This window comes from Olea europaea, chromosome 21 (genome assembly GCF_002742605.1).
Source record: "Olea europaea var. sylvestris chromosome 21, O_europaea_v1, whole genome shotgun sequence".
NCBI classification, from domain to species: Eukaryota; Viridiplantae; Streptophyta; class Magnoliopsida; order Lamiales; family Oleaceae; genus Olea; species Olea europaea.
The window spans coordinates 12,484,125-12,504,633 of NC_036257.1; the positions used below are offsets into that span (position 1 = coordinate 12,484,125).

The window sequence follows — 20,509 nt, forward strand, 5'->3', positions numbered from 1 at the left end:
TTGCCGGAGTTTTTTTTTTTTTTTTTTTGTTGATAATAGATAAAAATTTTAGGTTATATAACTTGTAGTTAATTTTATTTTCAAACTCCTCTTCTACTTAGTTGGTTAGAAATTGCATTTTTATATTACAAGTCTTGGGTTTGATTCCTTCCTGTCCATTTCATTGTGCAAAATTTTTATTTCTACAATATTTACCAAAATTAATTCCCTAAGGAAATGATTTGAAGCTATAACTTCTAATTTGGATGATTGGAAGTTTAACCATTATGACAATGGTTGAATTTTGAATCTAAATTTAACAAAATAATATATGATAAGACTCTAGGCAAGTCAATGACTTTTTTTTTTTTTTTTTTTTTTTTTTAAATTTTTTTTTTTTTTTTATGTTTTTTTTTTTTTTTTGTTTTTGGGGTTTTTTTTTTTTTTTTTTATTTAACATATGGACATAGGCAATTAGCAACTCTTCAATTGCTCGAACTGGAAGCGGCATTGCAGTTTGCCACTGCCTTTACACTGTGAGTTGCTTGCTTACTCTCTGTCACTGAAATTTTGAAGTAGTATATATTGCCTTGTGAATGAGACTGTGAATATGTGAATCGATGAATGTTTTGGCTTGTTGCCCTGTGAATTGCTTATAATATTGGTATTGCTATGGCCTATGTGAATGGAATTGTCCTGTGAATTACTTTGCTTTGCCTTTTCTTATAGAATTGCTCCCACTCCCAATAGAAATTTTTTTTTTTTTATAATCATTAAATCCATGACCAAAACCTAGACGTTTGGCGTCAAAAAAATTTTGTCCGCACTAAATTAAAATCCTGACTCCGCCCCTGGAGAAAGGGATAATAGAACAGGTTGGTAAACTCAGTGGCTAATCAATATGTTTTATTGTTCAGTGATCAAATGGGAAACATTGTGTAAAATATAATGGTCAATAATGCATTTAACCTCATGATTGACAAAACGAAATAATTTTAAACTAATCAAACATACTTTTTATCTAAATATTTAACATGATTCTTAATTTACCACAAAATTATTATCCAAAATTCCAAAAAATCTACCACTTATAATTTTTCTTATAAAAATTTAAGCTTCGTCTATCTTGAATTAATAAATAAACTGAACTTACAAATAAAGGATTCAACAAACATGTTATCCTAAATCTTAAAAATAACTTAAATTTAAATTAAGTCTTTAGTTATGAAGATGTTTATAGTTTACTTCCTTCAACATAGTAACTTAAATTGTAGGTGGCGCACTGGTGGGAAGAGAGCAGAGGGGTGCATGAACGTACCTTCAGAAGGATCAGTGGTGGCATTTCTTCGGGTTTGAGCTTGAGCCCGAGGCATCTCTACCAGAGATATGGTCAAAAAAAAGCATAAGCCTAGCAGCAAATCTAGTTGCCGCCTTGGCGCCACCTTCGCGAGTTTCATCTCTGTCGGTAAGTTGTTGCAAATATGGACCAGCAGCATGCGAATTTCAGAGGTAAATTCTGTACTTATATATCAAGAAGTGAACGTCTATTCTTTGGCCATATTTCTCATTTTTTCTTGGTTGACAGCTAATTGTTTACTTTTCGTCAACTGCAATTAACACGTTTGGTCCCGCTTTAAAGCAGATAAAAATCAATTTCTGGGACCGATGCCTTGTCTTTAACCATTTGAAAAATTTAAAGTGCCGGCTCTTCTCAGACTTTTCACGTACACATCTTAGGGGCTTTTTCTCATTTTTGCCCTTCAATTGAGTAGCACATTGCAAAAATGGGAGGCATGTGAGGGCAAAATGGACAAATACACATAATACTTTGCATTGAATGATCAAGTGGGCCCGGTGATTTGACAGGAAAAGCAATTCTCCATTTTGAAAGAAGACAGCATATTAATTTACTCAATTATTATTGACCAAACAAATTATTCAAATATTATCGCGTGAATTGAGCCGCCGTTTGACTCCATTTTTGGCCATTCTCATTCATTGCATCAGTGGGGACCACCAGGATAGAGTTGTTGGAAATTATGAGTTCAACAAATCCATGTTTGACTTTTGGGGAAATTTGCACAAGCAAGAATAAACATTACCAGTTTACCCCTCAGATAATATGGTGGGAAATTTATTAAAAGTGAAGGAATATGAGGGTTAATTTTGGAAATTGGTTTTAAAAATGAGAATATTTTTGACATTTTGAATTTTTAGGCTTTCTACAAGAATTTGCGACCTGACAACACACTGTGTACTTTGTAATTTTTTAACAATCAATGTACTGTTGAGAACTCATTTTAATGAGCTAGAATGGAGCTCAAACGGCCGCTGAACATGCATGTTCAACAGATGGAAAAATCTTGATCGTTAAAATTTTAATGCAAGTGTCAATATGGAATTTTATTATTCAAAGTTAGAGGTATGACCAACCATTTTAAAAAATCCACTTGTATTATGCTATTTATAATCAAGACAAGTTACTCGACCACTAACGATGCTTGAAAAAAGAAGAGGTTAAAGGGGGATTATTTTCATCACCAAAAGTCCTCCAACTACAAAGAAAACGAGTAAGGTGGAAATTTCAACAAGGAAACAATCAAAACTTTGATAAAAATCAAAGATTTCTCGTGAAGATTTTCTTGAGAAGAAAAATATATAAAATTATGAACCATATACTAACCATCGACAACAAATCAATTCCCCCCTCTCCAAATTTCCATTTTCTCCTTTATTTGAGCTTCCCATGCCTAGATCCAAATGAATCTCACACGTGTCCTAGTTTTCTTCATCAAAACTGAAAGTGTGAGTGGATTTTTTCAATCAAGTACGAATAATTTTTGGTTGGTCTAAAATGAGGCATGCACGTAGGTGCTGACCCAGACCCTTTCGGTTAGAAGGGTCATAATCAAACTTCCAAATAGTGGGTAAACTGTAAATGGTAATACCAGTCCGTATTCGACGGATTGGAAGAGAGAGACAAATGCACAAAGTTGAGTTTAAAGCTGTCAGTTGCATAATATATTTATAGTGTAAGTTTTAAAATTTGACACTCTAAAATAATAAAAAAATAAAAAAACCAGCAAAAAAAAGGCAGAAACTGGAGGGTCAATTGATCCTATAGAAACCCCCAGGTCCGCCCTTGCATGCATGCCCATGTCAAAGCCTGAGCCATCCCGAGCCCTAGAGACGGATTTGGAGGGCTGGGCTGGGATGTAGTCTCCCCACTCAGGCCCAATAACATTTTTTTAAGGTATTTTTTATTTTTTTTGGTAAAAACCCAATTTTTTATTTTAATTTTTTTTCTGGTATAGTACCCCGATCTTGGAATCTAATCCTGGATCCATCTTTGCCGGGCCCTAGCCTTAGGCTCAACGAGTTTTTTGTTTCTTTTTCTTATTCAACTTTGACTTGACTCGTAAAAATCATAGAAAGTAGCATCTTAAAGCCCACGACATTAGTAAAAGTTTATTTGGATCATTGGTGTAAAAAGGGTGTATGCTATTTAAAATAAATGTATATGTTTATTTTTTTGGTAATATCATTCATTGTCTTCTTAATTTCGTAGCATCATTATGTCCATTACTCATGGATGATATGAAGTTTTTGTTTTCCTTTTCTTTGAGGATCATAATGTCCAAAAATAAGTCGATGACCAAGTTGCGTCAAGAGCCATACATTCAAGACTGATCTTGCAATATTCCTTTATCTTATTGGAAATTTAATCAGTGGGAAAATATTAATTTTATGAAATGTGATTGATGAATCAAGTGAGAAAATGTAAAAATAAAGATAAAATTACAGGAGTGTTCTCAACTAAAATTTTAATGAATTTTAAATAATTATAAATTCTAATGAATTTGATGAATTTAAATAGATTCTTACAAATTTCATAAGAATCTCATCAAATATAGTGAAATTTCAAAAGATTTACTTATATGTATTTTTAAGTTTGAAATCCATCCAAATCTTTTAAAATCCTTCTATTAATGAAATCTTTATAAATCCACTAATTATTGAGGATACCTAAATTTTAAAGGATTTAATTAAAATTTTAATTGGGGACACCTAAATTTTAATGGATTTAATTAAAATTCAATAAAATCTCAATTGAAGATACCTAAATTTAGAATGACTTTTAAAATCCATTGCAATTTCAATTGAGGGCATCCCCCTTAATTTTGAATTATCAAATTTATAACTTTATCATCGTTCATTTAACCAAGCATATTAATACATTATTACAAACATCTCAGATACAATAAGCAAATTACAGACAGAAACCACATTTTATTCCCAATCCTCAGCTTGATCTCTTGTCAATTTATAGGATTGATCAAATATTCCTTGAAATAGTAACCTTCAAACTGTGTTTCATATGAAGCACAACGGAGTTACATGGAGCTATAGCATGGCTTTTTACACCTTGAATACGAAAACTGCTTATAATGGAGGCTACAACTGTTTTTATTTGAACGAAAGACATCTCCTTCCCCAAACAGCTCCTTGGCCCTGCATTAAATGCTGTAAATTTGAAAGAGGGTTCGTGTTTTATTTGTCCTTGTTCGGAAATCCACCTTTCTGGCTTAAACTCTAGACAATCTTCGCCCCATATGGATTTCGTTCTTCCCATTGAATAGAAGGATAAAACAATTTTTGTATTCGGCTTGATCTTGTGTCCACTGGGAAGAATATCTGGCTTTATTGGAGCTTTGTGCTGTAAAGCCACTGGTGGAAATAGGCGTAATGCTTCATATAGTCCACCATGTAGATAAACAAGTTTCTTTAGCTCGTCTCTGTTGGAAAATTTCCATTTTCCTGTTTCATCAACTTGTAAATTTGTCATGATTTCTTCTCAAATCTTGTTTTCTTCGATCGGATTTGTTGCTAGAAGCCAAAAAAACCATGTAAGAGCTGCACTTACGGTGTCTTTACCAGCAAAGATTAAATTCAGCACGTTGTCTTTCCATACATATTCTATTGAATATTTTTTTAAAATCAATGGAATAATAATGGACTAATTGTTGTGCTCAATTATGGAATTGGTAGAATCAAAAGAAATTGAAAAATGCAAAATTTGATTTTTTGCCAATGCGTATACACAGGCTTAATTTTGTGCGTACATTAGATGTGTTTTGGCAAAATCAGAATCAAATTTGCTTCTACTATGCATACGCAAGGTTTATACTATGCGTACGCATAGTGTTAAAAAACATCATTTCGTGATGTATTGATTGAAGCCTATAAATATGTGATGAATTATCAAAATAAATACATTACAAACATTGAAAACATCTTACAATTCATACTTTGGTCCAAAAACAATCAAGTCCCGATTTACATTCATATTCATTCTATCTTTGCGTTCTTTAAGTTTTGAAAGAATTTCACTTTGTGCTTTGGTGAAATTCTTTACAAGGCTTGTTACAATCATTCAAACCATTTTTCGAAATACCCTTAAACATATCATAAACACCGGAGAGGGGGCAATTAACGTTTGAGGACAGCGATCCTGCGTTCAAGCCTTCACATTTGTTATTACAATTTTCTGGTTTTGTTCCTATTGTTGCCATATTTCTTGTGAATTTTCTTTTTGTTTCTTCTTCATCCCTCCAATATTTACAACAATCTCAAACGTTATTTGCTGTGATGGAGAGCGAGACTACAATGGCAACCATAAAACTCATGAACCAAGATTTAGTGCGATTGGATCGGTTCGATGGAACAAACTACATTCGTTGGAAAGACAAATTGAAGTGTCTTCTCACTGCATTGAAGATCTTCTACATCTTAGATCCGAATCTTACACCACTACCGGAACCAATGAATGGAGAAACCGAAGCGGTGAGAAATAAAAGACAAAAGCACTAAGAAGATGAGTTAATATACCTTGGTCATATTCTCAATGCATTATCGGATCGCTTGTATGACTTATATACAAATACAACTTCGATAAAGGAAATTTAGGATGCACTCGAAAGTAAGTACAAAGCGAAAGAAAAAGATTCAAAGAAATTTTTAATTTCTAAGTACTTCGATTTTAAATTTTTAGAGAATATTCCCCTTCTTCCCCAAATACATGAAATGCAAGTAATTGTCAATAAGTTGAAGGCGATGAAAATTGAAATACCGGAGACCTTTCAAGTGGGGGATATAATTGCCAAACTTCCCGAAACTTAGAAAGGATACCGAAAGAAGACAATGTATAGTTCTGAAAATTATTTTTTGAAATAATTGTAAAAATATTTTCGGATTGAGGAAGAGTCGAGAATGAGTGATAAAAGTGACTCTCATGAGGGCACTTCCAAAACAAATGCTGTAGAAAAATCTGAATCGTCAATAAAATCTAACAAAAGGAAGTTTTCGAGGAACCTTAATAAGTTCAAGAAGACCAAAGGAGGATGATTTGTTTGTGGGAAATTTGGACACTACGCAAAAGATTGTAGACACCGAAAACACAACAACTCCAAGGGTAAAGTGAATTCCATCCAAGAAGACAAGATTGTAGCCACCATGAGCGAAATAAATGCAATTAAGGGAAATGTTCCCGGCTGGTGATATGATATTTGTGTTAAGATGCATGTATCATATGACAAATTTTTGTTCAAAACATACAATAAAGTAGATGGAGACCAAGAGATCCAAATGGGTAACAAGGTGCGATCCAAAGTAATTGGAAAAGAAAGTGTAGAAATTATCTTCACCTCTGGGAAAAACTTGCTCTCACAAATGTACTACATGTTCCGGATATAAATAGGAACTTAATGAATGGAAATCTTTTGGGAAAATCGGACATTAAAAGTGTATTTGAGTCCAGTAAACTTGTATTATCACTTAACGGGAAATTTGTTGGAAATGGCTATTTATGTGAAGGAATTGTCGAACTTTGTACCATTGACAATGAAATCAATAAGTTGATTTTGCTTACATGATTGATTTATTTTCTTTATGACATGTTAGATTAGGTCACATAGGTAAAAGTGCCATGAAACGCATGAGAAATTGTAACTAAATTTCATATGATAGAAATGATGCCATTAAATGCAAAACATATATAGAAGCAAAAATCGTTAAAAAGTCTTATCAAAGTGTTAAGAGAACTTCTAGCATATTAGAATTAATTCATTTCGATATATGTGAATTGAATGACATACTAAGAAGAGGTGGAAATAGATATTTCATAACATTTATTGATAATTGCTCAAGATATACCTAAGTTTACTTAATGAAACATAAACATGAGGCCTTTGATTTGTTTAAGACTTATAAGAATGAAGTTGAAAATCACTTAAATAAAAAAAAATAAAGACACTAAGAAGTGATAGTGGTGGTGAATAGTTTTCTAGTGAATTTAATTTATATTGTGAACAACATGGCATAATTCACCAATGTTCTGCACCTAGGACACTCAAACAAAACGATTTGGCTGGAAGAAAGAATAGAACCTTAGTACAAATGATTAATGTCATGCTTATATATGCTAAGTTACCGTTTAATTTATGGGGTAAAGCTCTATTAAGTGTATGTAAGATACTTAATAGAATTTCTTCTAAACATACAAAGGTTTCTCCTTATGAATTATGAAAAGGAAGAAAACTGAACATTGGATACTTCGATGTGTGGGGATGTCTTGCTTATTGCAAGAACATAAATCCTAATATGACCAAATTGGGTCCAAAAGGCATTAAATGCGCTTTTGTTGGATATGCTAATAATAGCAAATCTTATAGATTCCTAAACTTGGAGATCAGTGTGATTATCGAATCAAGTGATGTAGAGTTTTTTGAAAATTTTTTATTATCGGATAATGAATTGTGGGAAAATATTGAAAATATCCCTAACTCAAATGGAACACGTGATGAAATGTCTTCTAAAAATATTGATGAGTCTAGTGAACCACGAAAAAGCAAGAGAACTTGAGTTGAGAAATCTTTGGGACCGGATGAAATTGATTCTCAACTTATATCACTTTACTTAGTAGAAGCAAATGAGTTGAATGTTGTAAGAACAATTCTTTTATTCTACAAGTGAAAATCAACCCTAAAACATATAAAGAAATTATGGCTTCTCGTGATAGCATTTTCTGGAAAGATACAATCAAAAATGAAATGGATTCGATAATGTCTAATAAAACTGGGAAACTTGTCGATTTACTACCAGGATCCAAACCTATTGGATGTAGATGGGTATTTAGGAGGAAATATAATGTTGATGGTTCTCTAAATACCTTCAAAATTAGATTAGTAGTCAAAGGATATCGACAAAAGGAAGGAATCAACTATTTTGACACTTATACACCAGTAGCTAGAATAACATCAATTAGGATATTATTCGCTTTGGCTTCAATATATGACTTGCATGTTCATCAAATGGATGCCAAGACGTCATTCTTAAATTGGGATCTTAATGAAGAGGTTTATATGGAGCAACTGGAAGGGTTCGTTCTAACTGGAAATGAACATAAGGCATGCAAGTTAGTAAAATCATTGTATGGTTTGAAGCAAGCACCTAAAAAATGGCATAAGAAGTTTGACTTAACAATAATATCATTCAGATTTAAATATTATAGCGTAGATAGATGTTTATATTTTAAAATATGTGATGATTACGTGACATTTATATGCTATTGACAATATGTTGATTATAAGTAATCACATGGATGGTATAAAAGAAACAAAGAGGTTTTTATCTTTCACATTCAAGACGAAGGATCTTGGACATGTGATACCATTTTGGGTATCAAAATTACAAAGACTAGTAGAAGTTATCACCTAAGTCAATCACATTATATCAAGAATGTGATAAACAAATTCAAACACTTGAACATAAAAGAATATAATTCACAATTGATCCAAGTTCAAAACTATTAAAGAATGATGGAAGGAAAATTGTTCAATTGGAACATGCTAGTGCTATTGGTAGTCTTATGTATGCAATTCAATGCACAAGACCGGTGTTCACGAAATTATTTGCTCCGAATTAAAATCCACCGCAAGTGTACGGTTCGTTAACAAGTAGTAAAATGGACTATAAGTCCAAGTATCGATCCCACAAGGATTGAATTAGTTCAAATTAACATATTATGAACTTAACCGAAACACGAAAATCAAATTGATGTTTTGTACTTTAACTAGAAAGATATAAACTTTGATGCAAGTATGAATGAAAAGTTATACTAAATGTAAAATAACCTGGATACAATTTAACTCGAGTTTATGGAATTAATAAATATACTAACGCACTAGGATCACGAATCTCCAAGCAATACCCGTTCAATTTTCAATCAAGCAAATTTGACATGTAATTCCACAAAAGATGAATCAATATTCCTATTTTAATTTAGCAATCTCTCTCGAGCAATGCCAAACCTATCCCAATATATGATTCGACTATATTTCTATGACGAATACTAACATACCGAAATGCATTTAAATTCATGAATATCCAATGATTCACACAAGGCATAGAGATATATTTCTATCCCCTATCGGACCCTATGCTGATTTATACTATGTCGAACCTATTTTCCTTCTTTCGAATGCATAAAATAGGCCACCACAATCATATAATTACGTGCGCAATAATCATATGAAGATAAAAACGTAATAAATCAATCAAATCCGGAACTTGCGTTTAAATACGTCAAAAATCCAAATCAACAATCAAACGTAGTATTACAAGGTTCATCGATCTCGTAGCAGTGATAAATCTAGCCTAACACGCTAAAAAGAATAAAACATAAAAGTATTTGAAGAAACATTATCACCCGAATCAATCTTCAATTGAATCTTCACTTGGTACGATGTTGTCCTCTTGTTCTCTCCTCATTTCTCTTTCAAAATCTCTCAAAAACTTGTAAAAACGACGTCCCTTGCATTCTGGTCGAGTTTTTGTTTTTATAGGACCAAAAAAATATTGTTTCCATAAGAGATTCGGCGGAAAAAGGAAACAGCAGTTTCGCCCTAGAAATACTCTATGCGACCACATAGAGTAAATTTTTTGTAGCCTTTTATTTGAGGTATGCCTCTATGCGACCGCATAGAGGGGTCGCATAGTGCTACCAACTATGAAATACATTCATTTTGGTCCTTCTACTTGAATCTTTCACTTCTTGGTATTTTTTCTTCATTCTTTCCATTCCATCATCCCGAGATATCATCAATTGGTAATTGGCTTAATCAATTTCTCGATTTGTTCATCGGGTCAACTTTTGAATAATTGCACTTTGGTCCCTGAACTTTCACTTTGCGTCATTTTAATCCTTTTTCGCGTCTTTTCTCCTGAATTTCACCATATTCATTGTTGTTTCCTACAACTCACAAATGTAATGAGATTAAGTTACAATTCAATCATTTTGTTCGTTATTCAGGGATGTTTGTGATATAAATAAGTGTGCAAAAACACATTTATCAACCGGGATGTAGCATATGAAATTAGTAAACTTAGTAGATTTTCTAGCAATCCAAGCAATGATCATTGGAGAGCCATTAAGAGAGTTCTTGGATACTTAAAGAAAATCAAGAACTTAGGTCTACAATATGATAATTTTTTACGATATTAGAAGGATCTACCGATACTAGTTGGATATCTAGCACGGGTGAAAATAAATCCACATCAGGTTGGATGTTCACTCTAGAAGGAGGTGTTGTTTCTTGGAAATCAAAGAAACAAATATGCATAACACACTCAACCATGAAATCTGAATTTGTAGCACTATCGGATGCTAGGAAAGAGGCTGAGTGGCTTAAGGATCTTTTTTATGAAATACTTTCGAGGTCAAAGAATATTTTTTCAATACCTATCATGTGATAGTCAGCTCACATTAGCAAAAGCATACAATGAAATATACAATAGAAAGTCTAGACATATGAGTTTAAGATATGACTACATAAGAAAATTAATCAAAAATGGAATAATTTCCCTAAATGTAAGTTCAATTGAGAATTTAACGAATCCTTTGACTAATCCTCTAAATAGAGATTTTGTAGCGTCTACTTCTAGTAGGATGGGTTTGAAACCCCTTAATTAAAACGGTCCACCAATGACGGTAACTCTACCCATCATTACTCAAAAGGTAATTCAATGGTTCAAATGGTAACCGATAAGAGTACAAAATATCATAATTTTCCCCTTCTAATTATTGAATTCGTGTTACTATTTGATACCAAAATAAACTCATTGTACTTATGCTTTGATTCAGGTAGTATCTTGGTAGAAAAGTTGAAATTTAGAAGAAAAGAGCAAAATGGACCAAAATGGAAGAAATTGAAAGTTCAAGGACCAAGTTGCAAATAATACATAATGAGACGGGTAATGAAATGATGATTCAAGAAATCTAAGATTCAATTGGGTGTAATTTGAAGTCAAAAGAAGTGAAATATGACCAAAACATTTTCACAAATCAATTCCAATTGAAAAAGTTATGCATCGATTTTCAGCCTTATATTGGGACCTATTTTTTACATGGAAAACGATCAATCTAGAAGATGGTTCTAAATCAAAGTTGTATCCCTTTGTGTTATCTTTCCAACGCAACTTGAATCTTCTCAATTGGAAATTAGGAGAGAAAGTTATGACTAAAAAACTAAAAATTGTCTGGCGGAGAAAATGACAATAACCATGCGGCCGCATGGTTATAAAGCCATGCGGTCGCACAAGCACCTCCAGAGGATTCCAGAGGCCAAAATGTTTCTACCATGCGACCGCAACACTTATAACCATGTGGTCGCATGGTTATTCCTCAAAGCCGAAATTTCTGTTTCCTTAATTGACTCAACCACTTATGGAAACACGGTTTTCACACGTTTTTAAACCCTAATCTCAACCAGAATGCCTATCGTTCATTATCTATCACTTTTCTTTGGTTTTTGGCTCAAGAAATCCATGGAGAACTAAACTTATTGGTGAAGCCACGAAGGAACTTGGTTAGATTTGAGAATTTTCATGTCTTTTCTTGCTTAAATGTGTTCTTTCATTGTTAAACAATTCTAGATTTAGATTTCTTATTCTTATGAACATGTTTTGAGGTTGGTTTAATTTGTATTAAATTTTCATGGATTCAATCACATTTTTTCCATTGAATAATTGAAGTACTTATTGAATTTCAATCTTAAATATTTTATTGGTGTGATTTTTTACCATTATATGCTTGATGTATATAATCGCTTTTGGATCTAATTTCAATGAATTATTGTGAAATTATATTATGAAAGAATCTAGGTTTGGGGAATTATTGTGGAATTGATTTTTTTGAAGGTTGAATTTTCCAATTAAAGTGTTGGGATGAAAACCTTTAATTGAGTATTTTCATGCAAAAATTGACATTGATTGAACCAATCTAATCGAGGGAATTCCGGCGCTTCACTATTTCATATATTGATATTAAAATTTTATTTCAATTCATTCCAATCGACAAATTATTTTCACACAAATCACGATAAAAACCCTAAGCTTTTGATCCTTTAAATAATTTTTCATCTCCCTATGGATACGACACCCCAAACCTGTACTACAATCATCGCGTTAATCTTTGAGTGTAATCAGTAACAACAAATCATTCGATATGTAGATAGTTGTAGCATTATTTAAATCCGCAATGATCCTATCCTAATTAAATAATGTGGTTGTTACTGAAGTGAGGTTTGAGCTTAAAACTCTTAATGAAGTTTAGTGCTAAAGCATAAGTATCTTTAAAAGTAACAAAGATACTGGAAGAAATTCACCTAAATGAATTTCAAGGTGGTGCCGCCTCAATAGAGAGTTGGAGTTTCACTTTTAAAAGTTCATTGAATAGGATGAACACAAGGTCATAAAAGCGCTAAGCGAGTTGAGGAACTTGAGAATGCGTGATACTTATGTGTGTGTTCTTACCGGTATTATCACAAGGAATAATTGGTTCAAAACTTCCATGCTACCTCTAATTCCGACTTTACTTTGTTTGAATTACACTATGGTTAAATTCAAATCAAAAGATATCTAATCCTTATGCATAAGTGTCGTTATTTTGAATATGTGATCGTATTGATTTTGAACAAGTGGGGGATTGTTGAATATTTGTTCAAAATCAATGGAATAATAATGGTCTAATTGTTAGGCTCAATTATGGAATTGGTAGAATAAAAAGAAATTGAAAAATGCAAAATTTGATTTTTTGCCTATGCGTACGCACAGGCTTAAATTTGTGCGTACACAAGATGCATTTTGGCAAAATCAGAATCTAATTTGCTTCTACTATGCGTACGCATAGTGTTAAAAAATAACCGTTGGCTGGTTTTTCAATTTGAAATTTGGGAGCCATTTTGGATTAAAAGTTGCCCTTTTTATCTTGTTTTGGCATAATTTCGTGATGTATTGATTGATGCCTATAAATAGGTGATGAATTATCAAAACAAATACATTACAAACATTGAAAACATCTTGCTATCCACACTTTGTTCCAAAAACAATCAAGTCTCATTTACATTCACATTCATTCTATTTTCGTGTTCTTCAAGTTTTGGAAGAATTTCACTTTATGCTTCTTACAAGGTTTGTTACAATTCTTCAAACCATTTGCTGGAATACTCTTAAGCATATCATAAACACTGGAGAGAGGGCAAATAATGTTTGAGGACAGTGATCCTGCGTTCAAACCTTCACATTTGTTGTTACAAATTTTTGGTTTTGTTCATATTGTTGCTTTACTTCTTGTGAATGTTCTTTTTGTTTATTCTTCATCCCTCCAATATTTACAACATATTCAGACATGTTATCAGGTGCATCACTCTTTTCTCCAGCTGCTTTCATGAAACTTGTTAACAAGTCAAAATCCTCATTTTCTTGTTGAGCGGTTTGGTCTGCACAATTAATTTTCAAGCGCTTTAGAGAGATGCAATGCATCAAAAATTGATTGATGGTGTCCATCGCTTTACTAAGCTTCTTCTCTTTGCCAATTTGGAGCCATTTTTGAAGCTTCCAGTAAGTTTTTGGGAGAATATGCCTATACAATGTTGCTTCCTCAGCATCAGCAAAGGTTTTTTCATATGACAAATGTGGCAAATCGTTGTGCAGTGAAGCCGGATCGTGGCCTAAAATCAAGATGCAAGTGCAATCAAAGGTAAAACGTTGAAATAATTCTTGCATATCCACTTCATTCCTCACATTTGCCACATTCTCCAGAATTGGGACGAGCCCTTCTTCCACCTTGTTTCGGCTAGTTGTAGCGACAAACTTTTGGAACCCCTGTTGATTGATTAATGACATAATGGTTCTCCTATAGTTTTCCCACGATTCTGATTCGGCGTTGAATATCCCATCACCTAAATTGTCGAATATCTTCTTAAATTCAGGAGCTTTTGTGAAGTTTTGAAAGTTTTTGCTCAATACGTAACGAACATTAGCTGGATCACAAGTCACCAACATGTCCATGTTGCCAAACCGTGGGCCTTTAAACCAAACAGTGGTGGAGCTCTCAGGAAGCTCGGTGATACAGTCGTGAATTCTGTGAATATTGAAAATTAGCAATGGCATCATACCAAAAAGTGGCAAGTTTGTATGCAGTAATCTTTTCTTTCTTTTTCCATCGAAGTTTCTGTAGGAAAGAAAGAAGCAGACAGAATTACAAGCAATAGCAAGACGAAGTTTATGATGACCTACATATCTGGTGCATGTATTCTGAAAATCAAAGGTTAAATGGTGAGGTCTCATAAATTTTGGCTGATAATGATATGCTGCGTGTCTTGTGGGTCTTTTATAATGGGCATTTCTTCAAATGAGCAAGTCATTTTCGAGGACATCATAGTTATTTCTGCCATTTGGCTGGATGTAATTGTAATGGACAAGCATCCTGCTTCATTGGTTGCAAATGTCATGTTTTCTGGCAAGAATTAAATGAGTAACTGTGAGAACTTTGGTTTGGTTGCAAATGTCATGTTTTCTGGCAAGAATTAAATGAGTAATTGTGAGAACTTTGGTAATCTCAAACCATAGACATACATCTTGCACGAGTCAAACACTCTTTGCATTCGTCATCTTTCCATATAAAGTGTTGTAACTTTAAGTTTTAATAAGTTTTAAATTTCAAAATTAAAAGTAATTTGAATTTAAGTTTTCAATTTAAATTTTAGTACAAATGTGAAACTCATAATTTAGATTGTAACTTATATTTAAATAAGATTTATTTTCATGAATGTGGGGATTGAATTTCTCCCTGTAAAAGGGAGTGATTTTCATGTAGTTAAACATCACATGGAAAAGATAATTTCATAACAATACTTTCTATTCTTATATATTATTTTCTATAGTTTTGGCAACTTGAAAATGGTTCGTTCGTTTATCTCCCTATGATCGTGTCCATAGAAGGAGAACGCGCTTGTAAGTCATAGGTTTCATCTTGGCGTCATGTAGTGTCGAAAGTATTCGCACGAAAGGAAGACAACACGACTTTAGGACAGTATTTACGACGTGATTACTCTTCTTCTCATATACTCATATAATTGTTGAATTATTTTATTGTGATATATAAATTGATTATATTAATTAGTAAGTATCTAAACACAAATCACCCAATTTTTTCAACAATCTAAAGTCGTTTTGGTGATTATGTGTTTAGAGAGATATGCATAATCTTTAAAATGTTTACTATGTTTGGATACTTGTTATTTTTTGTAAACACATGAGATGTGATGTAGCATACATGTATTATATTGTAATATCTATCCTTACAATATTGTGGTCATTATCTTCAACAACGGTGTAAAGGTTAAGAAATGGTGTTCTGCTGACAAGTCGTTGCAGCGCACGCTCTCTTTATGGTATCTATTTTGCTTTCTAGCCACAAACAGGGGCACCAATTCATGTCGATGCTCCTGGCCGAAATGATATGAGGATGTTTGATGATGCACATAAAAGGATAAAAATTATTTGTCTACATGGACACAATGTTCTAAATTGTTAAATAGGTCTATATTTACGATTCGTTTTATGCTCATTTGGAAAACAAGATAGAAGTATTGTGGAAAAAATGAAGCAAAGGGAGACGATATGTAAGAAAAAGAATGGATGTTAGGTTTGTCTCGTCGACATTTGCCATGACGGGTGCGCTCACATGACAAGTCAAAAACTTAATGAAATATTTATTTTGGTTTCGAGGAGAGATGGTACGGGAATTTTCGCCTGGCTCTCTCCTCTGTGTGGTGCCTTTTTTTGCTTTTGCCTCAGGTTTCTATTTTTGGAAATATTTTTTGATTGGTCCTAGAAAGAGTTGTGGCATTATTTCTGTCTTTTTCTTGACCTTTGGATATCTAGTGAAATAATATGTGATTGACTGAAATTTAAACTTATGGTGAAACAAATTGGAATTTTTTCTCAACCTTGTTTGGATGTAAGGGATGATAAATAACATTAGATGGAAGAAAATCTATAATTTGTGAAAAATGTGCTGAATTAATATTTTAAAAGAGTGTAATTTCATAACTAATCTGCATGATTTTATTTACGTCCCATGTGTAACATATAAAGGAAGTTTAAGTCTTTCAAAATTAAAACCTTCTCAAAATTTCAGTTTTGATTTTTGATTTTCAATTTTAGTAGAAAGTTGAAAATCTTAATTAATGAGTGTAACTTATCTTTTAAATGTATTAGTTGTGGGTGGTATGACAAGATATTGTTGTAACATATATATTAATAGGTTTTAAATTTCAAAATTAATAAAAAAAAAATTAAAAAATTCCAGGTTTATATTCAATTTCAGATTTAATATAAAATTAAAATATCATTACATTAGGGCGTTGTTTGAGCCCAATTTTCTCAAAAAATTGCATTTTGAAATATTGTTGTGATGGAGAATATGTGGTTAAAAAATAAACAATAGTTTTGAATTTGCGTGTAATATTATTTTTATAGAAAAATATATAATTGAAATGGTGTCAAATCACTGCTAAAAATGGATTCTGATGAAAAAATGGGGCCCAAACAAGGGCTAGATGTAACCTCTTTTGATGAATTAATTTTCATTACGGTAGGGGTTAAACTTTTACATTATGAAAGGGACATGAAATTTCATTTTCTTTTAGGTTTAATAAAATTATGTCTCCGATTAATTATCATTTTCTCTCTTTGATCTTCACTTTTGCATGCATATTAATTTGTAGGGTAATTAGCACAAAGCGTCTTTACCTTTCAATGTTAATATGTAAAACGTCCATACCTTTCATTTTTTGATACTTTTACCCTTGCCTTCACATTTTATTGCGAAAATCATCATTTTCATAAAATTTCTCGTGTAAAATGACCAATATACCCCATATTTAAATAAAATGATAAAAAAGAAAAGAAAAGTTAAAAAATAAATTGCAATCATACTCCCAAATTTTTTTAAAAAGTGCAAATGAGTTCACATAAATTATTAAAATGGTAATTAGCACAAAACATCCATACCTTTCATCATTATTGCGCAAAACATCCATATCTTTATTTTTTGACATTTTCATCCTTATTTTTATATTTCATTGCAAAAATCGCTATTTTCATCAATTTTCTCAATTAAAAGCTGTAAAATAACCAATATATCCTCGTCTTTAAATATAAAAATAAGGATAAAAATGTCAAAAAATAAAAGTATGGACGTTTTGCTCAATAATGATGAAAGGTATGGACGTTTTGTGCTAATTACCATTTTAATAATTTGTGTGAACTCATCTGCACTTTTTAAAAAAGATTGGGAGTATGATTGCAATTTATTCTTTAACTTTTCTTTGCTTTTTTATCGTTTGATTTAAATATGGGGTATATTGGTCATTTTACACGAGAAATTTGATGAAAATGATGATTTTCGCAATAAAATGTGAAGTTAATGGTTAAAATGCCAGAAAATAAAATGTATGGACGTTTTGCACAACAATATTGAAATGTAAGAATGTTTTGTGCTAACTACCCTAATTTGTAAGATAATTTCAATTTACTTGGAGATATTGAATAATTGCACGCACGTGTATGTATATAAATTAATACTCACCTAAATGAGTACATCTGATAAATATAAGATTGAGATTGATTTTACGAGTGTGACGTTTGACCATGAAGCATGTATAGAACTGAGAAACATGAATCCTAAAAAACAAGAAATGTGCATCATGATTTCTTAAGAAATTAAGCTTAGAAAGGTTAAGGACTTTTGGCACATGTAAAATATTTATATAAATGGTATGTTCTTTTTATGATATCTTTTAAGACCTTATTTGATTACTTGTAATCACAGAAAAAGTGATTTGGTGTGTCCGTATATTTTGTTTGGAAAAAGCATGCTACCTATTTAGGTGTTATATTTTAAAATTAAAATGAAATTTAAAGATATGATACATGTATTTCTATTGTGTAATAAAATTTGTGATGTGTATGTATTGAGATGGAAATAGGAGATTAAACTATTTTAGACAAGTGAAAATTTAACTTTCTGAACGTGACTTGTAAAAATGTCAAAAGAAAATAGGCTCAGGGATGAATTGAAAAAATTGTTACTTTTGTTTTGATGTATGTTTAATATGAGCTTTTGTTCTTTCGAGTCAAATAGGTAATTGACAGCTAAAATGCTTTTATTAACCCCTATTTAGACGTGGAAAGATAACTTTATTTTCCAAAATAATAATAAAATAAAATAAAATAAAAAGGGGCATGTTTGCTTAGATAAAAAGTTAAAAGATAACAAATAAATTTAAGTGACAATTTAAACTCGTATAATGAAGATTTAATTGTCAATTAAGACTTTAAAGTTAGTTCGCGAAATTCTCTATATTGCATTTTTTTTCTCCAAGATATAGTGCAAATATCTTAAATCTAAGTGGCAAAATGTGATGAGAATGTGAATTTGATTTGTTGGTAATGTTTATTTTATTCATGATTCGATGTACTTTCGATTACTAGGCTTTGTATGTTTCTTAGCTTAGCCCATTGGTCTAATTTTGGGGATTTTTATCTTGTAATATAATGGTTTTATTTAAATTATAATGTTATTAGTGTTGTTAAATACAATTTTATATATTTCTGTCTAATTTATGTAATGGTGATTTATACTTTATAGCCAACGGAGTGTATACATTTTCATGCAAAATTGGCCAATTATTTTTCATAGGTATTCTTTATATAACCAATTATTTAGTCAATTCTGTAGATACTAGAATAAACATGTGCGTCACGTTTAATCCCGTCAAAAGAGAAAACATAAAAATTTATAGATTTCAATAAAGCACATTATAGATGGCTTGAATATGGAGGTTATCAAATGGACTTTATTATTACACACACACGCTCTCTCAATTTTGATTGTTATCTGAACGGTTGGTCCTATTATATAGTTAACCAATTTTCTTTATAATTACATTTGGATCCCAAAGTAATCATTTTGTTAGTATTAGTGCGTACTTAAGAAATTTTTTTAGCACATGCCTAAGTTCCTAGCATATCTTGGAAAAGTAAGAAGATTGGCAGCAATATTTTGCTAGTACATGTTTATGTAGGACATTTTGGCAGGATAAAGTGCATGTGTTTCCTATGTTCTTATCATATTCATATAGGTGACATGGTGGAAAACTATGGCCATGAAAATTAAGTTCCACAAACAGGGGTGGATTTAGTATGTAGCCAGCTAGGACGGCCGCCCTAGCTGGATTCGTCGAGGAGAATTTTTTTTGTTGGTAATAGATAAAATTTTAGGTTATATAATTAGTAGTTTATTTTATTTTCAAACATCTCTTCTGCTTAGTTGGTTAGAGTTTCCTTTTATATATTGTGAGTCTTGGGTTCGATTCCTTCCCCTCAATTTCATTGTGTAAAATTTTTATTTTTACAGTATTTACCAAAATTAATTTACTAAGGAAAGGATTCGAACATCTAACTTCTAGAATTAGGATGATTGGAAGCTTAACCATTATGGTAATGGTTGAATTTTGAATCTAAATTTAACAAAATAATATATGTTAAGACTTTAAAAAATGTTTTTAAAAATATTTTATGCTTTAATAATTTATAAGATATGACTTATGAGTATTAATTTTTAAGTTATATGTTATTTGAGAATTTGTCTATTGTGAATTGTGATATAAAAAATTAATTTGAGTATCGTGAAATGTGAATATGTAATTCATGAAAATCAAAAATGAGAAATTGGGGAATTTATAATTTGTGATGAATTGGTGTTGAGAATTAAAAATTGAAATTATAATTATATTTTAAAATTACTTTTAATTACGTTTAATCTTTGATTAACATTCAATTCTCATACTAACTATGGAATGATTTTTTCAATTGAATTTTAATCTAGTTTTTGTAGTGGTGTATCTAATATCTCAACTACTTTTAGCCAAGCAAACGATTTGTTAAGTTTTGATAACACAAATAAGTCTTATGTATCATGTAATTTATATTATTTCGGATTTTATGGAAATATAATATGATATAAATATACAATTTTTACGTTTTAGTATATTTACATATAGATCGAAGAATTTTTAATATTATTTAATTTAATATTAATAAACGATATCGATAGACGACCGTT

The 20,509-nt window shown here is 31.5% G+C and overlaps 2 protein-coding genes and 1 long non-coding RNA gene across 4 annotated transcripts in view; 1 reads left to right on the forward strand and 2 right to left on the reverse strand.

The window, feature by feature from the left end:
• The window catches only part of LOC111370707 (probable LRR receptor-like serine/threonine-protein kinase At1g56140), a 32,857-nt gene extending 30,880 nt beyond the window's left edge, over positions 1-1,977 (reverse strand). For both annotated transcript variants that reach the window (XM_022992546.1, XM_022992545.1), the window contains exon 1: positions 1,298-1,977. Coding sequence is in view for 1 of the 2 variants with exons in the window: in XM_022992545.1 (XP_022848313.1) it covers positions 1,298-1,475 (178 nt within the window). In the remaining variant the exon portion in view is untranslated. The remainder of the gene's footprint in view (positions 1-1,297) is intronic.
• Positions 385-1,702, forward strand: LOC111370712. The gene is made up of 2 exons (XR_002698482.1): positions 385-515; positions 1,254-1,702. It is a non-coding gene; the product is annotated as an uncharacterized LOC111370712 (long non-coding RNA).
• An 11,628-nt stretch (positions 1,978-13,605) lies between the features above and the next one.
• On the reverse strand, positions 13,606-17,423 carry LOC111370135 (alkane hydroxylase MAH1-like). Its single transcript, XM_022991833.1, has 2 exons — positions 17,395-17,423; positions 13,606-14,548 (listed from the first exon to the last, which is right to left on the reverse strand). Exons 1-2 carry the CDS (start codon positions 17,421-17,423, stop codon positions 13,606-13,608), a joined length of 972 nt encoding a protein of 323 aa, XP_022847601.1.
• Positions 17,424-20,509: the final 3,086 nt, after the last annotated feature.